This window comes from Hypanus sabinus, chromosome 2 (genome assembly GCF_030144855.1).
Source record: "Hypanus sabinus isolate sHypSab1 chromosome 2, sHypSab1.hap1, whole genome shotgun sequence".
In the NCBI taxonomy this organism is placed as follows: Eukaryota; Metazoa; Chordata; class Chondrichthyes; order Myliobatiformes; family Dasyatidae; genus Hypanus; species Hypanus sabinus.
The window spans coordinates 83,490,189-83,511,359 of NC_082707.1; the positions used below are offsets into that span (position 1 = coordinate 83,490,189).

Genomic DNA, 21,171 nt, shown 5'->3' on the forward strand with positions numbered 1-21,171 from the left:
AAGTTTAAAATTGAATTAACTTTTGCAAATTCCCAGTCATTCTGTTTTTCACAATGAAGATGCCTGGGTACGTTAACCATATTATGATAGTGTTTTCTACTGTCAAAAATAATTGCAGTATCGGTCACAATGAAGAGCAGAATGCAGTCATGTTAAACTCAAAATCACGGGGAGGCTTGCTACTCAGGAAAAGATAAAGTACAGGATAATATGTGGATTTCCCAGCAGTGTTTCAAGGCAAGAGTTTAAATTGCCTGAGTTTCAATTTCCTCATCCAGCATGAAAAGCTTGTCATTTCTCTCACTGAATGGTCCATATAAGGCTGCCAAAATTCCATGAATTCTTTTATCCTATCAGAGCCTGAAAGCCTCTCTCCCCAACACTCTCAATGCCCTGCTAACCTTGCTTGAGATTGAATGAAGCACTGCCTTTTGGTGCAGGAGCAAACAGCCAACAATTATGTTATTTATCTTTACACCACTGGGACTTGTTTCCATCCAAATCAGCGAAATGTAAACCGATCTTGGTGGGTTCTCATCCAAATATTGACATCTGTGTGGAGACAGCATGTCCTAACCTCTGGCAACTGTCACTGAAGAGAAGGTTTCACTGTAGAACTGTAATTTAACTGTGATAAAGCAACATACAAGCTAAAATGGGAAATATAATTGCAAAATGGTGAGCCACGTCTTTCCATATATGAGCTCCCAATACAGCAGAATTCTATTGATCTCCTGGACTCTACTTTTATGAATTACACCAATAGGAGAAGAGTATTTTATGTATTGATTAGAGCTTGGCTGCAATATTACCTTCTTACAAAGGATTGCCTGATGGTCGAAGAGGAAAACCACCATTTCCTTGCTCTTGCCTTGTGGTTTCATGATCACAATTAAGTCACCACTTTGAATAAGTTCTGTACTACGTTCCAAAAGATCGTCTCCCTAACCAAAAAATTCACAATGTTCATTTTAAAATTTGTCAAACAATGCTTCAGCTTTACATCGAGAAGTAGAGAGAGAAGCAGCTGCAAGTTTTAACCAAATGTAGGTTACAAAGGGGAAGATTTATCACAAGAAGTTTTGAATTATCAGCATGTCTAAGGATTCATACTTTGGAAGAGTCTAAACTCTGGTACGTCCGACAGCAGGGTTTGTTCCTAGCAGAGGACTTTGATGTAAGAAGGGAGGCTGTGGGTTACAACAGGGCAGCACACTAATGGCATTGTGAGTAGAGCTGTTTCTGCACAGATTCAGTGGCCTGTATTCATACTTGGCCTCTGATGTTGTCTGTGTAGAACTTCCCTGAGTGCTCTGGTTTCCTCCATATCCCAAAGACGAGTGTGTTGATAGCTCAATTGGCTACTGTCAATTCCACTTGTGTGTACGTGAATAGTAGATGGGCAGACTGTGAAAATTTGTGGGGAAGGGGATGGGTCTGGAAGGCAGCATACACACAATGGGAAAATGTCATAAGAAAATACAGAATGAAGATTTGATGGGAACAAACTCAAGCTTCCCTACTGTATATGTTTTAATGAAATGTGGAAACATGATATTAAAATTATTATCTGGCTTGCATTCATCTGCGGAGAAGCTGTGTTGCTGAATTTTCTCATGTTCTGTCCTAATCTGGAATAATTTGCTTTTTGTAGGATATTTAGAATAAAGCACTTCTACGTGTACTGTGTAGGCAAAACTAGAGAGAACTGAATGCTGAACGGAGAATACCTTCCAACTTGAAATTTTTCTTTGCCACCTTGGAATTTTGTCAAGGTTTTCGACTCGTCTTTTGCGCTCGTTAATCACATTGGCAATATTCTTCATGGCAATTGTAGCAGCTTCCACGTTTTTGGCATCCCTCCATGAATGAAAAAATGCCAGTTAGTACGTTATGTAAATACTAAGTACAAATATAGACATACAGCATTAGAACAGGAATATAATGGGAATGGGCCTGCTTCTCAGCTACTTAAGACTTCCGCCTGGTGGACAAGAACGTGCACCTATCATGAGCTGGGAGGACGTATACTCCAAACTGGAAAAGCAAAATATAGCAGCTCTGGGCATTACATTCTCAGAACATTGTACATTAGGAGCCCTCATATTAGTTTCAGACACCGTCGGTTGCTATGGGAATTTATCGGCTTCAGATAAATCAACTCTACATATTTCTTTAAACATTAACTTTGTAAAAGTATCTACTTTAAAGCCGAATGTTCCAGCTGACCCTATGTGTCCCATATTTTACAGCTATTTTCCCTTGTTTGTGAGTATCCCACTATTGGTAATAATTGCAATGTTCTAGTCATCAGGCATCACCAATGAACCTATAAATGATACATTTTCCATTCAGTTAAGTAATTTAACAGTGAATGTTAATGTTGAGAATTGCTTCTTCTGGCAACTGCGTAGCTAAGAGTAAATCAAAATTAGCAATGGCTTCCCACTTTCTGAGGTTTGCAACCTTCGACAATAATGATAAGGTTTGGGCATGACAATTACTTTTATTTATTCATAGACATAATGTTATATATCGTTCCATTTACAAGGGAACTGAGAGACCCTGGAACTAGATTTTGAGAAGCTGTACGTTACTGTACAGGAGGTTGAAGCGGTACTCATCACGTTATTTATCCATTTGGGTATAACATGGATGCCCAGCGCTATCAGGCTGTGACATTGTAAGCTGGTTGTCATATTGAGATAGATTTAAATATTTTAGTTGAGTAACTGGACTCTAGAATAGTGTAGTTTTAACAATTAACTACTTTCAGCTTAGTACCTACGGCAAATAGTTTTTTTTCTTTGTGACGTGACGTAAGAATGAGGATTTTGTCTTCATGATTTAGTAAAACAGACTGCTCAGTGTACTAACAGTCTCAATAAGATTTTGAGATACGTTACAACACCAAAATAAGATTTATCTGCCTCACTATGTAATTGTGACATAATCTGTCACTTCTTGTCATTCTCATCCTCCTCCAGACTGTCATGTGTTTGACTATACTCTTGTCCTGCAGTGTCTCTTATCCATTTTCTAGTTGGGTAATATCATATTCCCAGAGCTTCATTCTTAGCTATACAGACCTATCCAAAAACATAGTTTGCCATTGCTTCTCTTCTTAAGCCTACACTACTGCGTCATAAAACACAGAATACAGGACATTACCTCACAGGAACAAGCATTTAACCTACAGTGTAATGCAGAATCAATTAAACTAGTACTTAAACGCTGAACTAAACTAACTCCTTCTTGCCTACACAATCTGCAATTCACTCCATTCTCTTTATATTCATGTCCCTATCCAAGAGGCTTTTAAATGCCTGTATTGTATATACCTTCACCACCACCACTGGCAGTGCATTCAGCAATCTACCAATATGAGTGCAAAAACCTTGCCCCACATATTTGCTTTGAAATTAACCCCCTCACCTTAAATGCATGCCCTCCATTATTAGACATTTTGACATTGAGAGAAAGATAATGTGCTCTCTCTTTGTCTCTCATAAACTTAGAAGTATCTATCAGTTGTCCTCTCAGCTTGCAACATTCCAGAGAATACAACCCAAGTTTGTTCATCCTCCCCTTATAGCACATACTCCCTCCAGTCCAGGCAAAATCCTGGTAAACATTTTCTGCACCTTTTTCAGGAAGGGGAAGTCAAGGGGACACACCCCCTCAGCATCAAGAACATCTTCAAAAGGTGATGCCTCAAAAAGGTGACATCCATCATTTAGGTCCCCCACCTTCCAGAACGTGCTTTCTTCTTATTACTACCTACAGAGATGAGGCACAGGAGTCTGAAGATGCTCACTCAACATATTAGCATCAGCTTCTTCCCCTCCACTATCAGATTTTTGAGGGACAATGAACTAACCCATGAACACCACCTCACTATTTTTGTTCTTTTTCCATTACTCATTTAATTTACTTTTCATAAACATACATTTCTTATTGGAACCTAAAGTATTTTTCATGCATTGTACTGTAATGCTTTGCAAAACAACAAATTTAATGACATATGTCAGTGATATTATACCTGATTCTGATCGATAGCTATCTTTAAATTTAATGTGTTATGGTCATGGTTCCCTAATTTGTTCTCCTCCTGAATGACCAGGCTTATTCCTCAGCACCAGGTCTAGTATAACCCTTCCTTTTGTTGGACTAAATACACACTGATTTAAGAAACCCTCCTGGATGCACTGACAAATTCTGTCCCAGCTAAGGCTTTCGCCCTAAGAAGTTCTCAGTCTAAGTTAGAAAAATTGAAACCACTCACAACAACAACTCTGTTATTTTAACACCTTTCCTTTAATGTACTTAATCCACCAAGGGTCAATCCTTCGCCCTTTTCCTTTTCTCATCGTATCATCGGTAGCATCATGTCAATCAAAGTGTGAGTTTTCAGATGAATGCTGACAGCATGCAGTTCCACCTCACCACTACTGCCCCGTGACCTTCCCACAATCTCACCCCTCTCTGTTATCAGACTGCTTGCCTGCATCTTGCTCTGGATGAACAAGTATTTCCTCTCACTGAATACTAGGAAAACCAAAGCTCCTGTCTAGGTGCTGCTCTCCAGTCTCTCTTAGAAACCGTTCACAACCTTTGTGTCACACCTGATGCAGAAATTTATTTATTGATTGATTATTGATTACTTATTGAGATACCGACCCTTCGAGCTATGCCGCCCAGCAATCCCCCAATTTAATCTTAATCTAATCAAAGAACAACTTCCAATGACTAATTAAACTGCCAACCGGTATGTCTTTGGACTGTGGGAGGAAACCCTGGGATTACTGGGAGAGCATGCAAATTCCTCACAGGCAGCACCAGGAAATGATGCTTGCAACACACTTTGACACCATCAATAAGAATCTCAGTTGTCAAAATGAGCCTCAGGGTTGTATATGGTAGCTAAATATAGCTTACCCAAAACTCACTTTTTTAGATATTTACAAATCAGAGACTTTTTAAGATCTCAATTATGCACATTTCCTACAAGCTCAGATAAGAACTTACTAGATGTAATTTTTAGTTTGACACATTTTCATAATGGTTTAGTATCTAATATTTATGGTATGTTATTGGAGATGAGGAATATTCCTTTAGACAAAATTAAGGATCTCTGGGAACAATCAATCAGACATCAATATCTGAGGAAACTTGGAATGAAAATTTTAAACTGGTTAATACTTCATCGCTATGTGCTCGTCATTCCCTCATACAATTTAAGATGGTACATACAGCTCATGTTACTAAGGATCAGCTATCTTGTTTTTATTCAGATATATCTCCATACTATGATAGATGTAATAATGTAGAAGCTTCATTAATTCATATGTTTTGGACTTGTCCGAATCTTGAAAAATATTCGAAGGAAATTTTTCAAACTTTTCCCTTACTTTTTAAAGTCAGTTTTAAGCCTAACCCTCTGACGGCCCTATTCGGTATTGTTGCAGGCTGAGATATTAAGCTGAAGGCATCTGATTTACATATCTTGGCCTTTAGCTCTCTTCTCGCTAGGAGGACGCTTTTGTTTAAATGGAAAGATGTTTTTCCTCCTACTCATGCTCAATAGTTATGTGATGTAATGTCATGTTTAGATTTAGAGAAGATTCATTGTTCAATTTCTGAATCTCATCAAGGCTTTCAAATATTGTGGGGACCTTTTCTGAATTATTTTCAAAACCTTCATTTCGATGTTTAAACTCAGATGTTGGCTATTATTAATTTTTATTATATGAGAACATATTTTACCTTTTCTTAATAAAAAAACTTCAGTCTTGGTAGGGGTTAGATTTTTTTTGTAATAAATTAATATAGTTCAATATAACTATTGATTAACCCATGAATACAGGGTAATGAGATTGTTATTATGAACAGATATAACATAGTTGGCAGTTTTAAAAATCTTTTTTGACCTTTTATATATACTTTCTTGTGTATTCTATTGCATAGAAACCAATAAAAATATTGGAAAGGGGTTGTATATGGTGATATATATGTACTTTGATAATAAAAGTCACTTTGAACTTTGAACTCCATTCTACCTGCCAACTCACTTTTCTCACTTCAGCTGTCCCTGAAACCTTTCCCTGTCTCTAAATAACTCTCAACATAACTCTTCTAATGCATTACTCTGTGGGGTCTTTCACTCTATTCTGTCATTCAAAACTCTTCTACTTTATCCTAACTTGCAGCAATTGCTTTCCACCCATTGCCCTAAAGGTGGTACTCAATGATTTACATTGGTTCCTAGGTAAACAAAGCATTGTTATATAGAAAAAGTCTTGTTCTTTTCAAGTCTTTGGGACGGTTTCTGTCACCTAGAAGGTGACCAAAGTCAGATCTAATGCTGCTTTTGCTGTAACTCGTTGACCAAACATCTGGCCAGCAGTCCTAATATCTGCTTATATGAATATATATGTTAGGTGGCAGTCTTCTCAACTGATCCAGGATGTTTTGTTCAATTAAAAGCATCATATAAATGTGAATTAAAGTTCAAAGGGAATGTATTACCAAAGTACATATATGTCACCACGTACAACCCTGAGATTCATTTTCCTGTAGGCATACTCAGCAAATCTATAGAACAGTAACTATAACAGGAAAGATCAACCAGAGTGCAGAAGACAACAATCTGTGCAAATGTAAATATAAGTAAATAGCAATAAATAATGAGAATATGAGATAATGAGATAGAGTCCTTAAAGTGAGATCAGTGGTTGTAGGAACATCTCAATGGATGGGCAAGTGAGTATGGTTATCCCCTTTTATTCAAGAGCTTGATGGTTGAGGGGTAGTAACTGTTTTTGAACGTAGTGGTGCTAGTTACATTTCAAGCCCTTAAATATCTCTGATTTGAGGCCAAAATATGACTTCAGTGGTGGATAGGATGACAGTCAGAAATGGTTAGGAGGACCAATATTGGTCAGCAAATGTTTGCTGGGCAAAGGCACATGGTGCAAGTAAAGACACAAGTAACAGAGTCTGAATAGTCACCAGAGGTAATTTAAAATAGAGTCAGTTTTCCCAACTGTGCAATCAAATGTTATATCTGCCTTTGATACTGTTTTCCAGCAGCTAATGTTAGCTGCCCTGTAAAGGATAAGATATTCCCACATTGTTTTATAGCAAGCTTTTACAAAACTACTCCAGTGAGTAACCATTAGAATTTCCCACTTCACGAGTAAAGCTGCATGACAAGGCAATACGTTTCTTACTGAGATACTGAGACAGCAATTACGGTCATTGATCAAAAGGATCCCAATTCACCGGTTAATTTATGAACCAAGCTGGGAATCTTCTGAGTGAAGTGCTCCAAGTTTAACATAAGTGAACTGAGGTGAAGTTCTCCCAAATATCTTTCCATGCAACTCTTTGACAGGAAGGCTGCAATCAAGAAGTTGGTGTTCAGAAATATATGGAAAATCCTAATACATTGGCATTATCTGGTGTTATCAATGATTGTTTCTATCCCACTGTTCAAGACTGTTAAATAGACCTCTCAGATGCTAATAGATCAGAATTAGAATCAGAAATTATCACCGGCATGTGATGTGAGATTTGTTAACTTAGCAGCAGCAGTTCAATGCAATACATAATCTAGCAGAGAGAGAAAAAAAATAATAATAAATAAAATAAAACATAATAAATAAAACAGAAATACTGTATATTAACAAAAGTAAGGTCGTGTCCAAAGCTTCAATGTCCATTTAGGAATCGAATAGCAGAGGGGAAGAAGCTGTTCCTGAATCACTGAGTGTGTGCCTTCAGGCTTCTGTATTTCCTACCTGATGGGAACAGTGAGAAAAGGGCATGCACTGGGTGCTGGAGGTCCTTAATAATGGACACTGCCTTTCTGAGACACCGCTCCCTGAAGATGTCCATGTACTTTGTAGGCTAGTGCCCAAGATGGAGCTGACTAGATTTACAACCTTCTGCAGTTTCTTTCAGTCCCGTGCACTAGCCCCTCCCCCATACCAGACAGTGATGCAGCCTGTCAGAATGCTCTCCACTGTACAACTATAGAAATTTTTGAGTGTATTTGCTGACATGCCAAATCTCTTTGAACTCTTTGGCCACAGTTTTGCCTTCTTTATGACTACATCAATATGTTGGGACCAGGTTAGGTCCTCAGAGATCTTGACGCCCAGGAACTTGAAGCTGCTCACTCTCTCCACTTCTGGTCCCTCTACAAGGATTGGTATGTGTTCCTTCGTCTTACCCTTCCTGAAGTTCACAATCAGTTCTTTCATCTTACTGACGTTGAGTGCCAGGTTGTTGCTGCAGAACCATTCCCCTAGTTGGCACATTTCACTCCTGTACGCCCTCTTGTCACTACCGGAGATTCTACCAACAATGGTTATATCATCAGCAAATTTGTAGATGGTGTTTGAGCTATGCCAAGCCACACTGTCATGTGTACACAGGGAATAAGGGCTAAGCACACACCCCTGACGTCCCAATGTACCTCATGATGGCCCTTGCACATTATTTGGCTACATGCTCTGCACTTTCTCTGTAACTGCAGCACCACACTCTGTGGCTTTCTGCTGCTGTAGCCCACCGCTTCAAGCTTCGATGTGTTGTGTGTTCAGAGATGCTCTTCTGCACACCACCATTGTAATGTCTGGTTATTTGAGTTACTGTCACCTTCCTATCTGTTTGAACGAGTCTGGCCACTCTCCTCTGATCTCTCCCATTAACAAAATGTTTTCACCCACAAAACTGCTACTCACTAAATGCTTCTTATGTTTTACACACCAGATTCTGTAAAATCTAGAGACAGTTGTGCTTGAAAATTTCAGGAGATCAGCAGTTTCTGACCCCATCTGGCACCAACAATCATTCCAAAGTCGAAGTCGCTTTAGATCACATTTCTTCCGCATTCTGATGTTTTGTCTAAACAACAATTGGATCTCTTGACACGTTTGCACGCTTTTATGCATTGAGTTGATGCCACATAGAAACATAGAAAACCTACAGCACAATACAGGCCTTTCGGCCCACATTGCTGTGCCGAACATGAACTTTAGAAATTACCTAGGGTTACCCATAGCCTTCCATTTTTCTAAGTTCCATGTACCTATCCAAGAGTCTATTAAAAGACCCTATTGTATCTGCCTCCACCGCTGTTGCCAGCAGCCCATTCCACGTATTCACCACATGTTTGGGTGATTGGATATTTGCGTTAATGAACAGGTGTAAAGGTGTACCTAATAAAGTGGCCGCAGAGCGTATATTCTGGGTTATGCTTTCTTTTTTACTAACTTGAGGTACTTGTGTATGACCTGATCTGTCTGGATGGTATGCAAACAAAATCTTTTCATTGTATCTTGAAAATTATAAACCAATGAACAATTCCAATTGTAGGACTGTGTTGTGTTAATAACAATAATAAAACTACCAGTGATCACAGTGAATGTGATTCAAAAATCTAACTGTTAGATTTAATGTGATAATAGGCAGTTCTGGTACTAACCTGTGCGTGGGTACGGTGGCCTTCTGAAGTTCCGTCAGCTGCAATGGATATTTGCAGATCTTCTGCACTGGCATTATCAGAAAGGCATCCAGAGGGAGATTTGACATGTGCTGATGTAGTCGGCAGGCTTCAAAAAACAAGGCATAGTCTTGCAGTTTTCTGAGTTTCGAGAGTTCGGCTGCGGCACTGGGTTGGTTGTTGCAATATTCAGAGTAGACCAGGAAATGCTGATGCTGGAAGGCAAGAAATAAGCCATGAACAGAGATGGCACACTATTGTAGCAGAACTACACTCATTTGCATTAGTTAATGGTGTTGAAATAGTGGAAGTGAGACCAAAGTAAAATGTGGTACACACCACAAAGCTGACTCCGCACTAGCATTGTTATGAATACTAAACATATTCAATCCTTAATGACTATTGCAGTATGATCTTTCTCACCAAACCTTAACTCTGAAAGTAGTACTCTCTTTCAGAATGTACTCAAGACAGAGTTTTAAACACATAAATGATCTTATTGGAAAAATTCCACAGTCCAGACGGTATCTGTGAAAAGAGATTATTAGCTTTGTATGTGTAATTCTTGATTGGAAGTTCTGATGAGGAGGTACAGATCAGTAATGATGACTCTTTCCACAGATGTTCCTCCAGCATTTTGTGCATATTGCTTTGATTTCCAGCATCTGCAGATTTCCTCTAGCTTTTGATACTGCCAGAGTGTAGGATTCCCTCTTTTTCTCCCATCAGAGACCATCGATGAAGTGAGCGCACAACCTTACAAGGAGTCTGGGTTTCCCAGTCATGATTTGCAATCACATTGTTATGAAGGGATATATATGAACCCTGAGATCTATCGCAAACACAAGGGCTTCAGCTCACTGAACGTGTGGCATGTATGAATGGCAATTTCCCAGCATTGTGAAAGCAGGCATGTGGTGTTCTGTCCAAACCAAACCAAACCAAAACAAAACAAAACAGAGTGATGGTTGACAAGGGATTCCTTAACACATGACTTTCAACTGCATGTGTAACTTATGTACGTAATCACAAGAGGTTCTGCAGATGCTGGAAATACAAAGCAACACACTCAAAATATATGTAAAGATGTGTGCAATGAAAGCTGCCAAACATTCTGACAAAGTAAACTGCTTTCATGGCCTGTGCCACTTTGAAGAAGCCCTGGGTTGGATAGCAGAACATGCCACAGGATTTCTTGTCTCAGGAGTACTGTATACTGCATAAACAACTTGTCATGCAGAGTCAGCTGTTGGAAAGGACAAGGAGGAAGTGGATGGTGAGGGTATACACTCGATGGAGAGCTAATTTTTGTCTACACTGTCAAAGATCCAGTTCCACTCTCAATAAAAACAATCTTAATCGCCCATTCCTCTACCATTTCAAAGTTACCATCCCTCTGTTAACAATGTCAAAATGTCTACTAACAATATCAAAAATACCAGCTGCAACATAATACTTCATTCGTACATTAATTCATGTAACATTACCCCAAAAGCACACACAGAATAATCATCAATGTCATGGCATTCCTTCTCTTGAGCTCTTTACCCATCACAAGTGTAGAATAGCATTGAATGATTGGATAAGCAGTTTACTATACTGAATAGTTAATTTTAGGGTTACACATGTTTACTGAGGAATGATAATTGAAAAAACAATACATTCTGAAGAGCTACAACAAAAACTGCTTATGAAGGAAACATTTCCCAACTCTATATACATAGGAGCAGATTTAGGCCATTCGACCCATCAAGTCTGCTCTGTCATTTCATTATGGCTGATCCATTTCCCTCTCAATCCCACTCTTCTGCCTTCTTCCCGTAACCTTTCACACTCAGATTTACCAAGAATCTATCAACCTCTGCCTTAAATAAACCAATAAATTGGCCTTTACAGTCATCTGTGGCGACAAGTTCCACAGGTTCACCATCCTCTGGCTGAAGAAATTCCTCTTCACCTCCATTCTAAATTGATGTCCCTCTATTGTGATACTGTGCCTAGAGGTCCTAGATTGCTCCATCATAGGAAATATCCTTTCCACATCTAGTCTATCTAGGCCTTTCAACAGGTTTCAATTAGATCCCTCACTCATTCTTCTGAGTTCCAGCACATAAAGGCCCAGAGCCATTAGTTGCTCTTCCTACGATAAACCTTTCATTCCCAGAATCATTCTCATGAACCCTCTCCAATGTTAGCACATCTTTTTTTTAAATCAGGTGTCCCAGAATGCTCACAGTACTCCAAGAGAGGCCTCAGCAGTACCTTATAATGCTTCATATTACATCCTTGCTTTTATTTTCTTCTCCTCTTGAAATGATTGCTAACATTGCATTTGTCTTCCTCACCACTGACTCAACCAGAAAATTAACCTTTAGGGAACCCTGCATGTGAACTTGCAAGTCTCTTTGCACCTCGGATTTTTGAATTTTCTCGCCATTTAGAAAATAGTCCACCCTTTTATTCCTTCTACCAAAGTGCATGACCAAATATTTCCTAACACTTTGCCACTTCTTTGTCCTTTCTCCTAATCTGCCTAAGTCCTTCTGCAGCCTCGCTGATTCCTCAATACTACCAAGCCCTCCAACTATCGTTGTATTGTCCACAAACTTGGTCACAAAGCCATCAATTCTATCATCTAAATCACTGACATACAATGTTAGAACAAGCACTCCCAATACCAACCCTTGCGGAGCACCACCAGTCACAGGCAGCCAAGGTTTCCTTTATTCTCACTGCCTGCCAATCAGCCAACACTCTATCCATGCTAATATCTTTCCTGTAATATCTTTCTTTTTCCATCTTTTTATTATCATTATTAATAACAACAAAATAAAATTGGTACATAGATAATGGGATTACAAATGTACATATTTCAACTAACTATAAAAGATTACAAGAACAATGATTACAGTATAAATGAGTATTCCCATATCGTAAATGATACAATATACAAATAGACAAGGCAAACCTAGGTGTATCATAATATAGAATAAAAAGAAAAAAGAAAAAGGAAATAAGAAAAAAATCATTATGCAAAAAAGACTAATCTAAAAATCTAATAACTAATAGAAGAAAAAAAACAAAAAAGAGAAAAAAAGAAAAAAGAAAAAAGAGAGAAAGAAAAAAAAGGGCTGTTTATAATACCTCACAAAAATACAAAATCATCAGTGTTGTCAACTCTGATCCTCTCGATATATATGAAAACAAAACTGGAAAATCAAATAGGCTTGGAACAGGTCCTATTACATCATATGAAAATATTGAATAAATGGTCTCCATATCTTTTCAAATTTAGTAGAAGTGTCAAATACACCACTTCTAATTTTTTCTAAATTTAAACATAACATAGTTTGAGAAAACCAATGAAATACAGTAGGAGGATTAATTTCCTTCCAATTCAACAAAATAGATCTTCTAGCCATTAACGTAAGAAATGCAATCATTCGACAAATGGAAGAAGATAAATGAAGTGAGTCCATCATTGGTAAACCAAAAATTGCGGTAATAGGATGGGGTTGTAAATCAATGTTCAATACCGCAGAGATAATATCAAAAATATCTTTCCAATATTTTTTCAAAAGCGGACATATGAGTTAAAGACGCTATTTCAGATTGACATTTATCACAAATAGGATTTATATAGGAATAAAAATGAGCCAATTTATCCTTGGACATATGAGCCCTATGTACGACCTTAAACTGTATTAGTGAATGTTTGGCACATATAGATGATGTATTAACTAATTGAAGAATTTTATCCCAATTCTCAATAGGAATAATAAGGTTAAGCTCTCTTTCCCAATCATTTTTTGTCTTATAAAGGGGCTCTGAACGTATCTTCATAATTATATTATAAAGTTTTGATCTAAGCCCTTTCTGAAAGGGGTTTAATTCAAACAAATTCTCCAAAATGCCTGAAGACACAAGGTTTGGAAAAGTAGGAAGTACAGTATTTAAAAAATTCCTAATCTGTAAATATCTAAAAAAAATGAAATCTAGGCAAATTATATTTATTAGATAATTGCTCAAAAGACATAAAACAATTATCCAAAAATAAATCAGAAAATTGTAGTAATCCTTTAGTCTTCCAAGCCAAATAAGCTTGGTCTATAATTGAAGGGTGAAAAAAACAATTGGATACAATAGGAATATTTAAAACAAACTGAGTCAACCCAAAAAATTTCTGAAATTGAAACCATATACGTAAAGTATGTTTAACTATCGGGTTGTCAATTTGTTTTGGCAATTTAGAAAGAGCAAAAGGGAGAGAAGTCCCCAAAATAGAACCCAGTGCAAAACCTGGTACCGATTTAATTTCCAGGCTCACCCAATGAGGGCCAAAAGATCCATCCCAATCTTTCAACCAACATATCAATTATCTGATATTAACTGCCCAATAATAAAATCTAAAATTAGGCAATGCTAATCCACCTTCCTTCTTTGCCTTCTGTAAGTATATTTTATCTAACCTGGGATTTTTATTTTGCCAAATATATGAGGAAATTTTTGAATCGACATTAGTAAAAAAAGATTTCGGAATAAAAATTGGTACCACTTGAAAAATATATAAGAACTTGGGTAAAATAACCATCTTAATAGTGTTAATCTGACCTATCAGAGATAAAGATAATGGTGACCACTTAGTAAACATGCATTTAATCTGATCAATTAAGGGTACAAAATTAACTTTAAATAAGTCTTCATGAATTTTTGTGATTTTAATCCCTAAGTAAATAAAAGAGTCATTAACTAATTTAAAAGGTAAGTTTCCATAAATTGGGACCTGTCTATTTAAAGGAAGCAATTCACACTTATTATGATTTAACTTATACCCAGAAAAATCACTAAATTGAGCCAACAATGATAAAACTACAGGAATGGATTTCTCAGGATTGGAAATAAATAATAATAAATCATCTGCATACAAAGATAACTTATGAATATCTGTCCCATGATTAACACCAAGAATATCCTGTGATTCTCTGATAGCAATTGCCAAGGGTTCTAAAGCAATATCAAATAATAGTGGACTAAGAGGACAGCCTTGTCTAGTGCCCAGAAATAAATGAAAAAAGGGAGATCTTTGATTATAGTAAACACCGAGGCTACTGGGGTATGATAAATCAGTTTAATCCAGGAAATGAATGTCAGACTAAAATTAAACTTCTCCAACACATTAAATAAGTATGGCCATTCAACTCTATCAAATGCTTTCTCCGCATCTAATGAAATAACACATTCTGAAATATTATGTGAAGGAGTATACATAATATTCAATAACCTCCTAACATTAAAAAAAGAATAACGATTTTTAATAAAACCGGTTTGATCTTCCGAGATAACCTGTGGTAATACCTTCTCCAACCTGGATGCAAGTAACTTGGAAATAATCTTGGAATCTACATTCAATAAGGATATTGGTCTATAGGATGCACAATCAGTAGGGTCTTTATCTTTCTTCAATATTAAAGAAATGGAAGCTCTATAAAAAGATTGCCCAATTGCCCAATCTAATTGCTACTTCAAAAACCCTGTATAACCAAGGAGAGAGAGTAGCAGAAAAACATTTTAAAATTCTGCTGTATACCCATCCGGACCAGGTGCTTTCCCTGAATTCATGGAGGAAATAACCCCTTTGATTTCTGCATCAGTCATAGGAGTTTCCAATATTGAAAGATCATCTGGTGATAATTTTGGGAAATTCAATTTCCCAAGAAAATCACACATGGTACTACAATCCTGAGGAAATTCAGAATAATACAGGGAAGTATAAAAATCTTGAAATGATTTATTTACCTCATCATGGTTAACTGTCAAATCCCCATTTTGCTGACGGATCTTAGTAATTTGATGTTTAACCAAAGCATTCTTCAATTGACTAGCTAGCAGTTTACCCGATTTATCACTATGTATATAAAAATCAGATCTGGACTTCATCAGTTGATTTTCAATCGAAGATGTAAGTAATAAACTATATTCTGTTTGAAGTTCAACCCTTTGTTTGTAAAGCTCCTTACTAGGAGTAATCAAATATTTCTTGTCAATCTCTTTAATTTTATCAATCAATAAAAGAGCTTCCTTCTTTATGCGTTTTCTCAGACCAACAGAGTAAGAGATAATCTGTCCTTGTATATATGCTTTAAAAGTGTCCCAAAGTGTTCCGTAAGAAATATCTTCCATGGAATTAGTTGAAAAGAAGAAATCGATCTGTTCATTCATAAATTTAATAAAGTCCGGATCTTGCAATAAGGTAGAATCAAATCGCCATTGTCTAGCTTTAGGAACTGTGTCCATAAATTTAATAGAAAGTTTTAATGGAGCATGGTCAGAAATAGCTATAATATCGTAATAACAACCATTACCGAAGGAATCAAACAAGAGTCAATAAAAAATAATCAATTCTCGAATAAGAATGATAAACATGTGAGAAAAAAGAAAACTCTTTGTCCTAAGAATGCCGAAATCTCCAAATATCAAAAATTCCATTATCAGTCAAAGAAGAGTTAATACAAGTGGCCGACTTATTGGGTAAAGTCTGAGTAGATATAGATTTGTCCGTCAAAGGATTTAAACAACAATTAAAATCACCACCCATTATTAACTTATATTCATTTAGATTAGGTAAAGAAGTAAATAGGGACTTGAAAAAATCAGGACAATCCACATTTGGAGCATAAACATTAACCGTAGCAACCTTTTTATTAAAAAGTAAGCCTGTAATTAACAAAAATCTACCATTCGGATCCGAAAAGATATCATGTTGGACAAATGCAATAGAGGAGTCAATAAAAACTGAAACTCCTTTTAATTTGGCATTTGAATTCGAATGATACTGTTGACCCCGCCAAAACCTAAAAAAGCGATAATTCTCCTCCTTCCTCACATGAGTTTCTTGTACAAAAATGATATGAGCATTAAGTCTTTGGAATACTTTGAAAATCTTTTGTTTAATCGGATGGCTTAAACCATTAGTATTCCAAGAAACAAAATTAATGGTCTGAGCCATATTTCTAAAATCAACCCTTTGGTATAAAAAGGGTTAACCAAATTATAAAGTCATGCACCCGGAAGAGGAACAGAAGTAAAGAGCGGACCTGGAAGTGACGACATCACGGACATATTTGTAGTTCAAAATCAGCCCAAATGAAAAAACTAAAAAAAAACTGGTAAAAGAAATATAGAATTAGAAAAGAGACCACCCACCTCCCACTCAAGAGAGAAAAAAAAAACAGAGCCAAAAATAGGCTGGGAAAAAGAAAGAATGAAACTAACTCTACCCCCATATCAGCGGAAGACCACTCCGTATATAAAGGATATATATAAAAAAAATCCACCCAAACTTTAATTCCTGTAATATCAAGGGCTCTTATCTTGTTAAGCTGCCTCATGTGCGGAACTTTGTTAAAGGCTTCTCAGTCTTCAAGTACACAACATCCATCAATTCTCCTTTGTATATACTGCTTGTTATTTCTTCAAAGAATTCTAACAGATTTTCCCTTAACGAAACCATGTTAATTTGGCCTATTTTACCATGTACCTTCAAGTACTCTGAAACCACTTCCTTAACAATCAACTCCTACACTTTCCCAGTCACTGAGGTCATGCTAACTGGCCCATAATTTCCTTTCTTCTGCCTTCCTACCTTTCTGAAGAGGTGACATTTGCAATTTTCCAGTTCTGTGGAACCATTCCTGATGTTTCTTAAAAGGTCATTACTAATGCCTCCATAATCTCTTCAGCAAGCACTTTCAGAACCTTAGAGTGTAGTCCATCTGCTCTAGGTGACTTATCCACCTTCAGACCTTTCACCTTCCCAAGCAACTTCTCCCTGGTAATAGCAACTGCACTCACTATTGCTCCCTGACCCTCTCAAACTTCCAGCATACTGTAAGTGTCTTCCACAGTGAAGATGAATGCAAAATACTTAATCAGTTCATTCGTTATTTCCTTGTCCCCCATTTCTACCTCTCCAGTGTAATTTTCCAGTGGCCCAATATTTATTCTCACCTATGCTTTTTATATATCTGAGAGATCTTTTGGTATCCTCTTTGATAATGTTAGCTTGCTTACCTTCATATTTCATCTTTTCCCTCCTTTTGGCTTTTTTAGTTGCCTTCGTTTGGTTTTTAAAAACTTTCCAATCCTCTAACTTCCCACTAATTTTCACTATATTATATGCCCTCTCTTTTGCTCTTATGTTGGCTTTGACTTCCCTTGCCAGCCACAGTTTTGCCACCCTACCATCTCTGGGATGTATCTATCCTGTTCCTTTGAATTGCTCCCAGAATCTTAAGCCATTGCTTCTCTGCTGTCATCCCTGCTAGTGTTTCCTGTAGTCAACTTTGGTCAGCTACTCTCTTGCCTCTGTAGTTTTCCTTACTCTCCTGTAATACTATTACATCTGATTTTAGTTTCTCCCTCTCAAATTGCAGGCTGAATTCCATCATATCATGATCATTGACCCCTTAGGGTTCCTTTACCTTAAGCTCTTTAATCAAATCAGGTTCATTATACATATCCAATCTAGAAAAGCTGATCCCATTGTGGGCCCAACCACAATCTGCTCTAAAAATCTGCCATCTTTAAGGCGTTCTACAAATTCTCTCTCTTGGGATCCAGCACCAACCTGATTTCCACAAACTACCTGCATATTAAAATACCTCATGTCTCTAGTAACATTGCCCCTTTGAGAAGCCTCCCATTGTAATTTTGGGTCCACATCCTGGCAGTTATTCAGATGCCTGTATATAACTTCCATCAGGATCATCAAGGTCCGCTGTTTCTTAACTCTACCCGCAATGATTCTCCAACTTCTGATCCTAAGTCACCTCTTTCTAAGGATCTGATTTCATTTTTTACCAACACAGTCTCACCACCCTTCTGCCTACCTGCCTTTTTGATAAAATGTTAAGCTCCCAACTATAATCTTTTCAGCCATGGCTCAGTGATGCCCTTAGTTTCATACCTGCCAATCTCTAACTGTGCTGCAGGATTATCTACTTAATTTCATACACTGGGTGCATTCAAGTACAAAACCGACCATCCTGTGTCCAACAGCCCTTTCAATTCTGTTCCCCTTCTACACTGCAACTCAACCCACATTGCAATTTTGCCTTAAATCATCTGCTGATCCTTCTTGACAGTTTCACTACACACTGCCTCTGTGAATTATCAGCCCTATCACTCCAGTTCCTATCCCCCCTGCCAAATTAGTTTAAACCCTCCCCAACAGCTCTAGCAAAACTGCCTGCAAGGGATCAGACGTAACCTGTCGCCTTTGTACAGGTCATACCTTTCCCAGAAGACATCCCAAAGATTCAAGTATCTGAAACCCTGTCCCTTGTGCCAATTCTTCAGCCATGCATTCATCTGGCAAATCATCCTATTCTTACCCCCTGTGCGTGGCACAGGCAGCAATCCAGAGAGTGCTTCCCTGAAGGTCCTGATTTTCAGCTTTCTACCTAGCTCCCTAAATTCTCTCTTCAGGATCTCCTCGCTTTTCCTACCTATTGCATTGGGGCCAATATGTACCAAGACTTCTGGTTGCTCCCCCTCCCCCTTTAGAATGTCATGAACCCAATCCAAGATGCCCCTGACAAGGGAAAATCTGCAGAAGCTGAAAATCCAAGCAACGCACTCAAAATGCTGGAGGAACTCAGCAGGCCAGGCAGCATCTATGGGAAAAAGTACAGTCAACCCTTTGTGCTGAGACCTTTCACCAGGACATCAATGAACTTGGCAGCTGGGAGGCAACTTACTATCGGGGTGTTTCTATCGCATCCACAGAATCTCATGTCTACGCCTTTAACAACAGAATCTCTATCACTACTCCCCTCTTTCCTCTTTCCCCCGGTAGGTCAGCCCCTTGAACACCTAAAACGTTCATAGGATATTGTTGAGATTTGCTCCACAGATTGCAAATGGGTGGGCATATTCAATAAGTCCAATAATCATAAAAGAATCAATGATAGACCACACCAACAGGCCAGAAAACCAGTGTGAAAAAGATAACAAACTCTGCAATTACAAAAGAAAGAAAAAAATAATAACATGCACAACATACAGATATCAATAAGTAAAAAAGCACCAGAAATATGCTGAATTAAAAGTGACTGGAACATGAATAGAGTATATATTGTCATAATAGTAATACAGGCAGTAATGGAGGACAAGGAAATAGCAGATGAACTGAATAAGTATTTTGCATCAGTCTTCACTGTGGAAGACATTGGCAGTATGGTGGAAGTTCCAGGTGTAAGGGTCATGAAATGTGTGAAGTTACCATAACTAGAGAGAAAGTTTTTGGGAAACTGGATGATCTGAAGGTAGGTAGGTCACCTGGACCGGATTATTAAAAGTGAGGTCTCTGGGTACTTGGAGGCACGTGACTAAATAGGCCATAGTCAGCATTGTTTTCTCCAGGCAAAACCTTGCTTGACAAATCTGTTGGGAGTTCTTTAGAGAAGTAACAGGCAGGATAGACAAAGGAGAATTGTTTGATGCTGTGTACTTGGATTTTCAGAAGGCATTTGACAAGGTGCTGCACATGAGGCTGCTTAACAAGATAAGAGCCCATGGTATTACAGGGAAGACATTAGCATAGACAGAAGATTGGCTGACTGGCAGAAAGCAAAGAGTGGGAATTAAGAGAGCCTTTTCTGACTGGCTGCTGGGGACTAGTGGTGTTCCACAGGTTTCTGTGTTAGAACTGATTATTTTATGTTATCTGTCAGTGATTTACATGATGGAATTGATGGCTTTGTTGTATCATTTGCAGATGATATGAAGGTAGGTGGAAGGGCAGGTAGCTTTGAGAAAGTAAAGAGGCTACAGAAGGACAGACAGATTAGGAGAATGGGAAACAAAATGGCAGATGGAATAGCATCTGGGAGTGCACTTTGGTAGAAGATATGTAGGAGTTGACTATTTCCTAAATGGAGAAAAAATACAAAAATCTGAGATGCAAAGGGATTTTGGAGTCCTTGTGCAGGGTTCCCTAAAGGTTAATTTGCAGGTTGAGTCTCTGGTGAGGAAAGCAAATGTAATATTCACATTCATTTCAAGAGGACTAGAATATAAAAGCAAGGATGTAACATTGAAATTTTATAAGCACTGGTGAGGCCTCACTTGGAGTGTTGTGAGCAGGTTTGTGTGCTTTATCTTAGAAAGGATGTGCTGAAACTGGAGAGGGTTCAAAGGAGGTTCATGAAGATGATTCCAGGATTGAATGGCTTGTCATATGAAGAGCATCTAATGTCTCTGGACCTGTATTCATTAGAAGTCAGAAGGATGGGTGGGGGTGGGGGGGTGACCTCATTGAAGCCTATTGAATGGTGAAAGAGTGGATGTGGAGAGGATGTTTCCTGTGGTGGGAAAGTCTAAGACCAGGGGATGCAGCCTCAGAATGGAAGGGTGTCCTTTTAGAATGGGCATGAGGAGGAATTTCTTTAGCCAAAGAGTAGTGAATCTGTGTAATTCTTTGCTTCAGGCAGCTGTGGAGGTCAAGTCTTTATGTATATTTAAGGCAGAGGTTGATAGATTCTTGATTGGTCAGGGCACGAAGGGATATGGGGGAGAAGGCAGGAGATTGGGGTGGAGAGGAGAAATGGATCAGCCATGAGGAAATGGTAGAGCAGACTCGATGGGCCAAATTGCCTAAT

General features: G+C 38.0%; 1 protein-coding gene across 1 annotated transcript in view; it reads right to left on the minus strand.

Moving 5' to 3' along the window:
• The window catches only part of LOC132403679 (rho guanine nucleotide exchange factor 4-like), a 54,721-nt gene that overhangs the window by 17,821 nt on the left and 15,729 nt on the right, over positions 1 to 21,171 (minus strand). Inside the window, exons 4-6 of the mRNA XM_059987229.1 lie at positions 9,494 to 9,726; positions 1,731 to 1,860; positions 813 to 944 (exon numbers count right to left, since the gene is read on the minus strand). Of these exons, the coding sequence (XP_059843212.1) occupies positions 813 to 944; positions 1,731 to 1,860; positions 9,494 to 9,726 (495 nt within the window). The remainder of the gene's footprint in view (positions 1 to 812; positions 945 to 1,730; positions 1,861 to 9,493; positions 9,727 to 21,171) is intronic.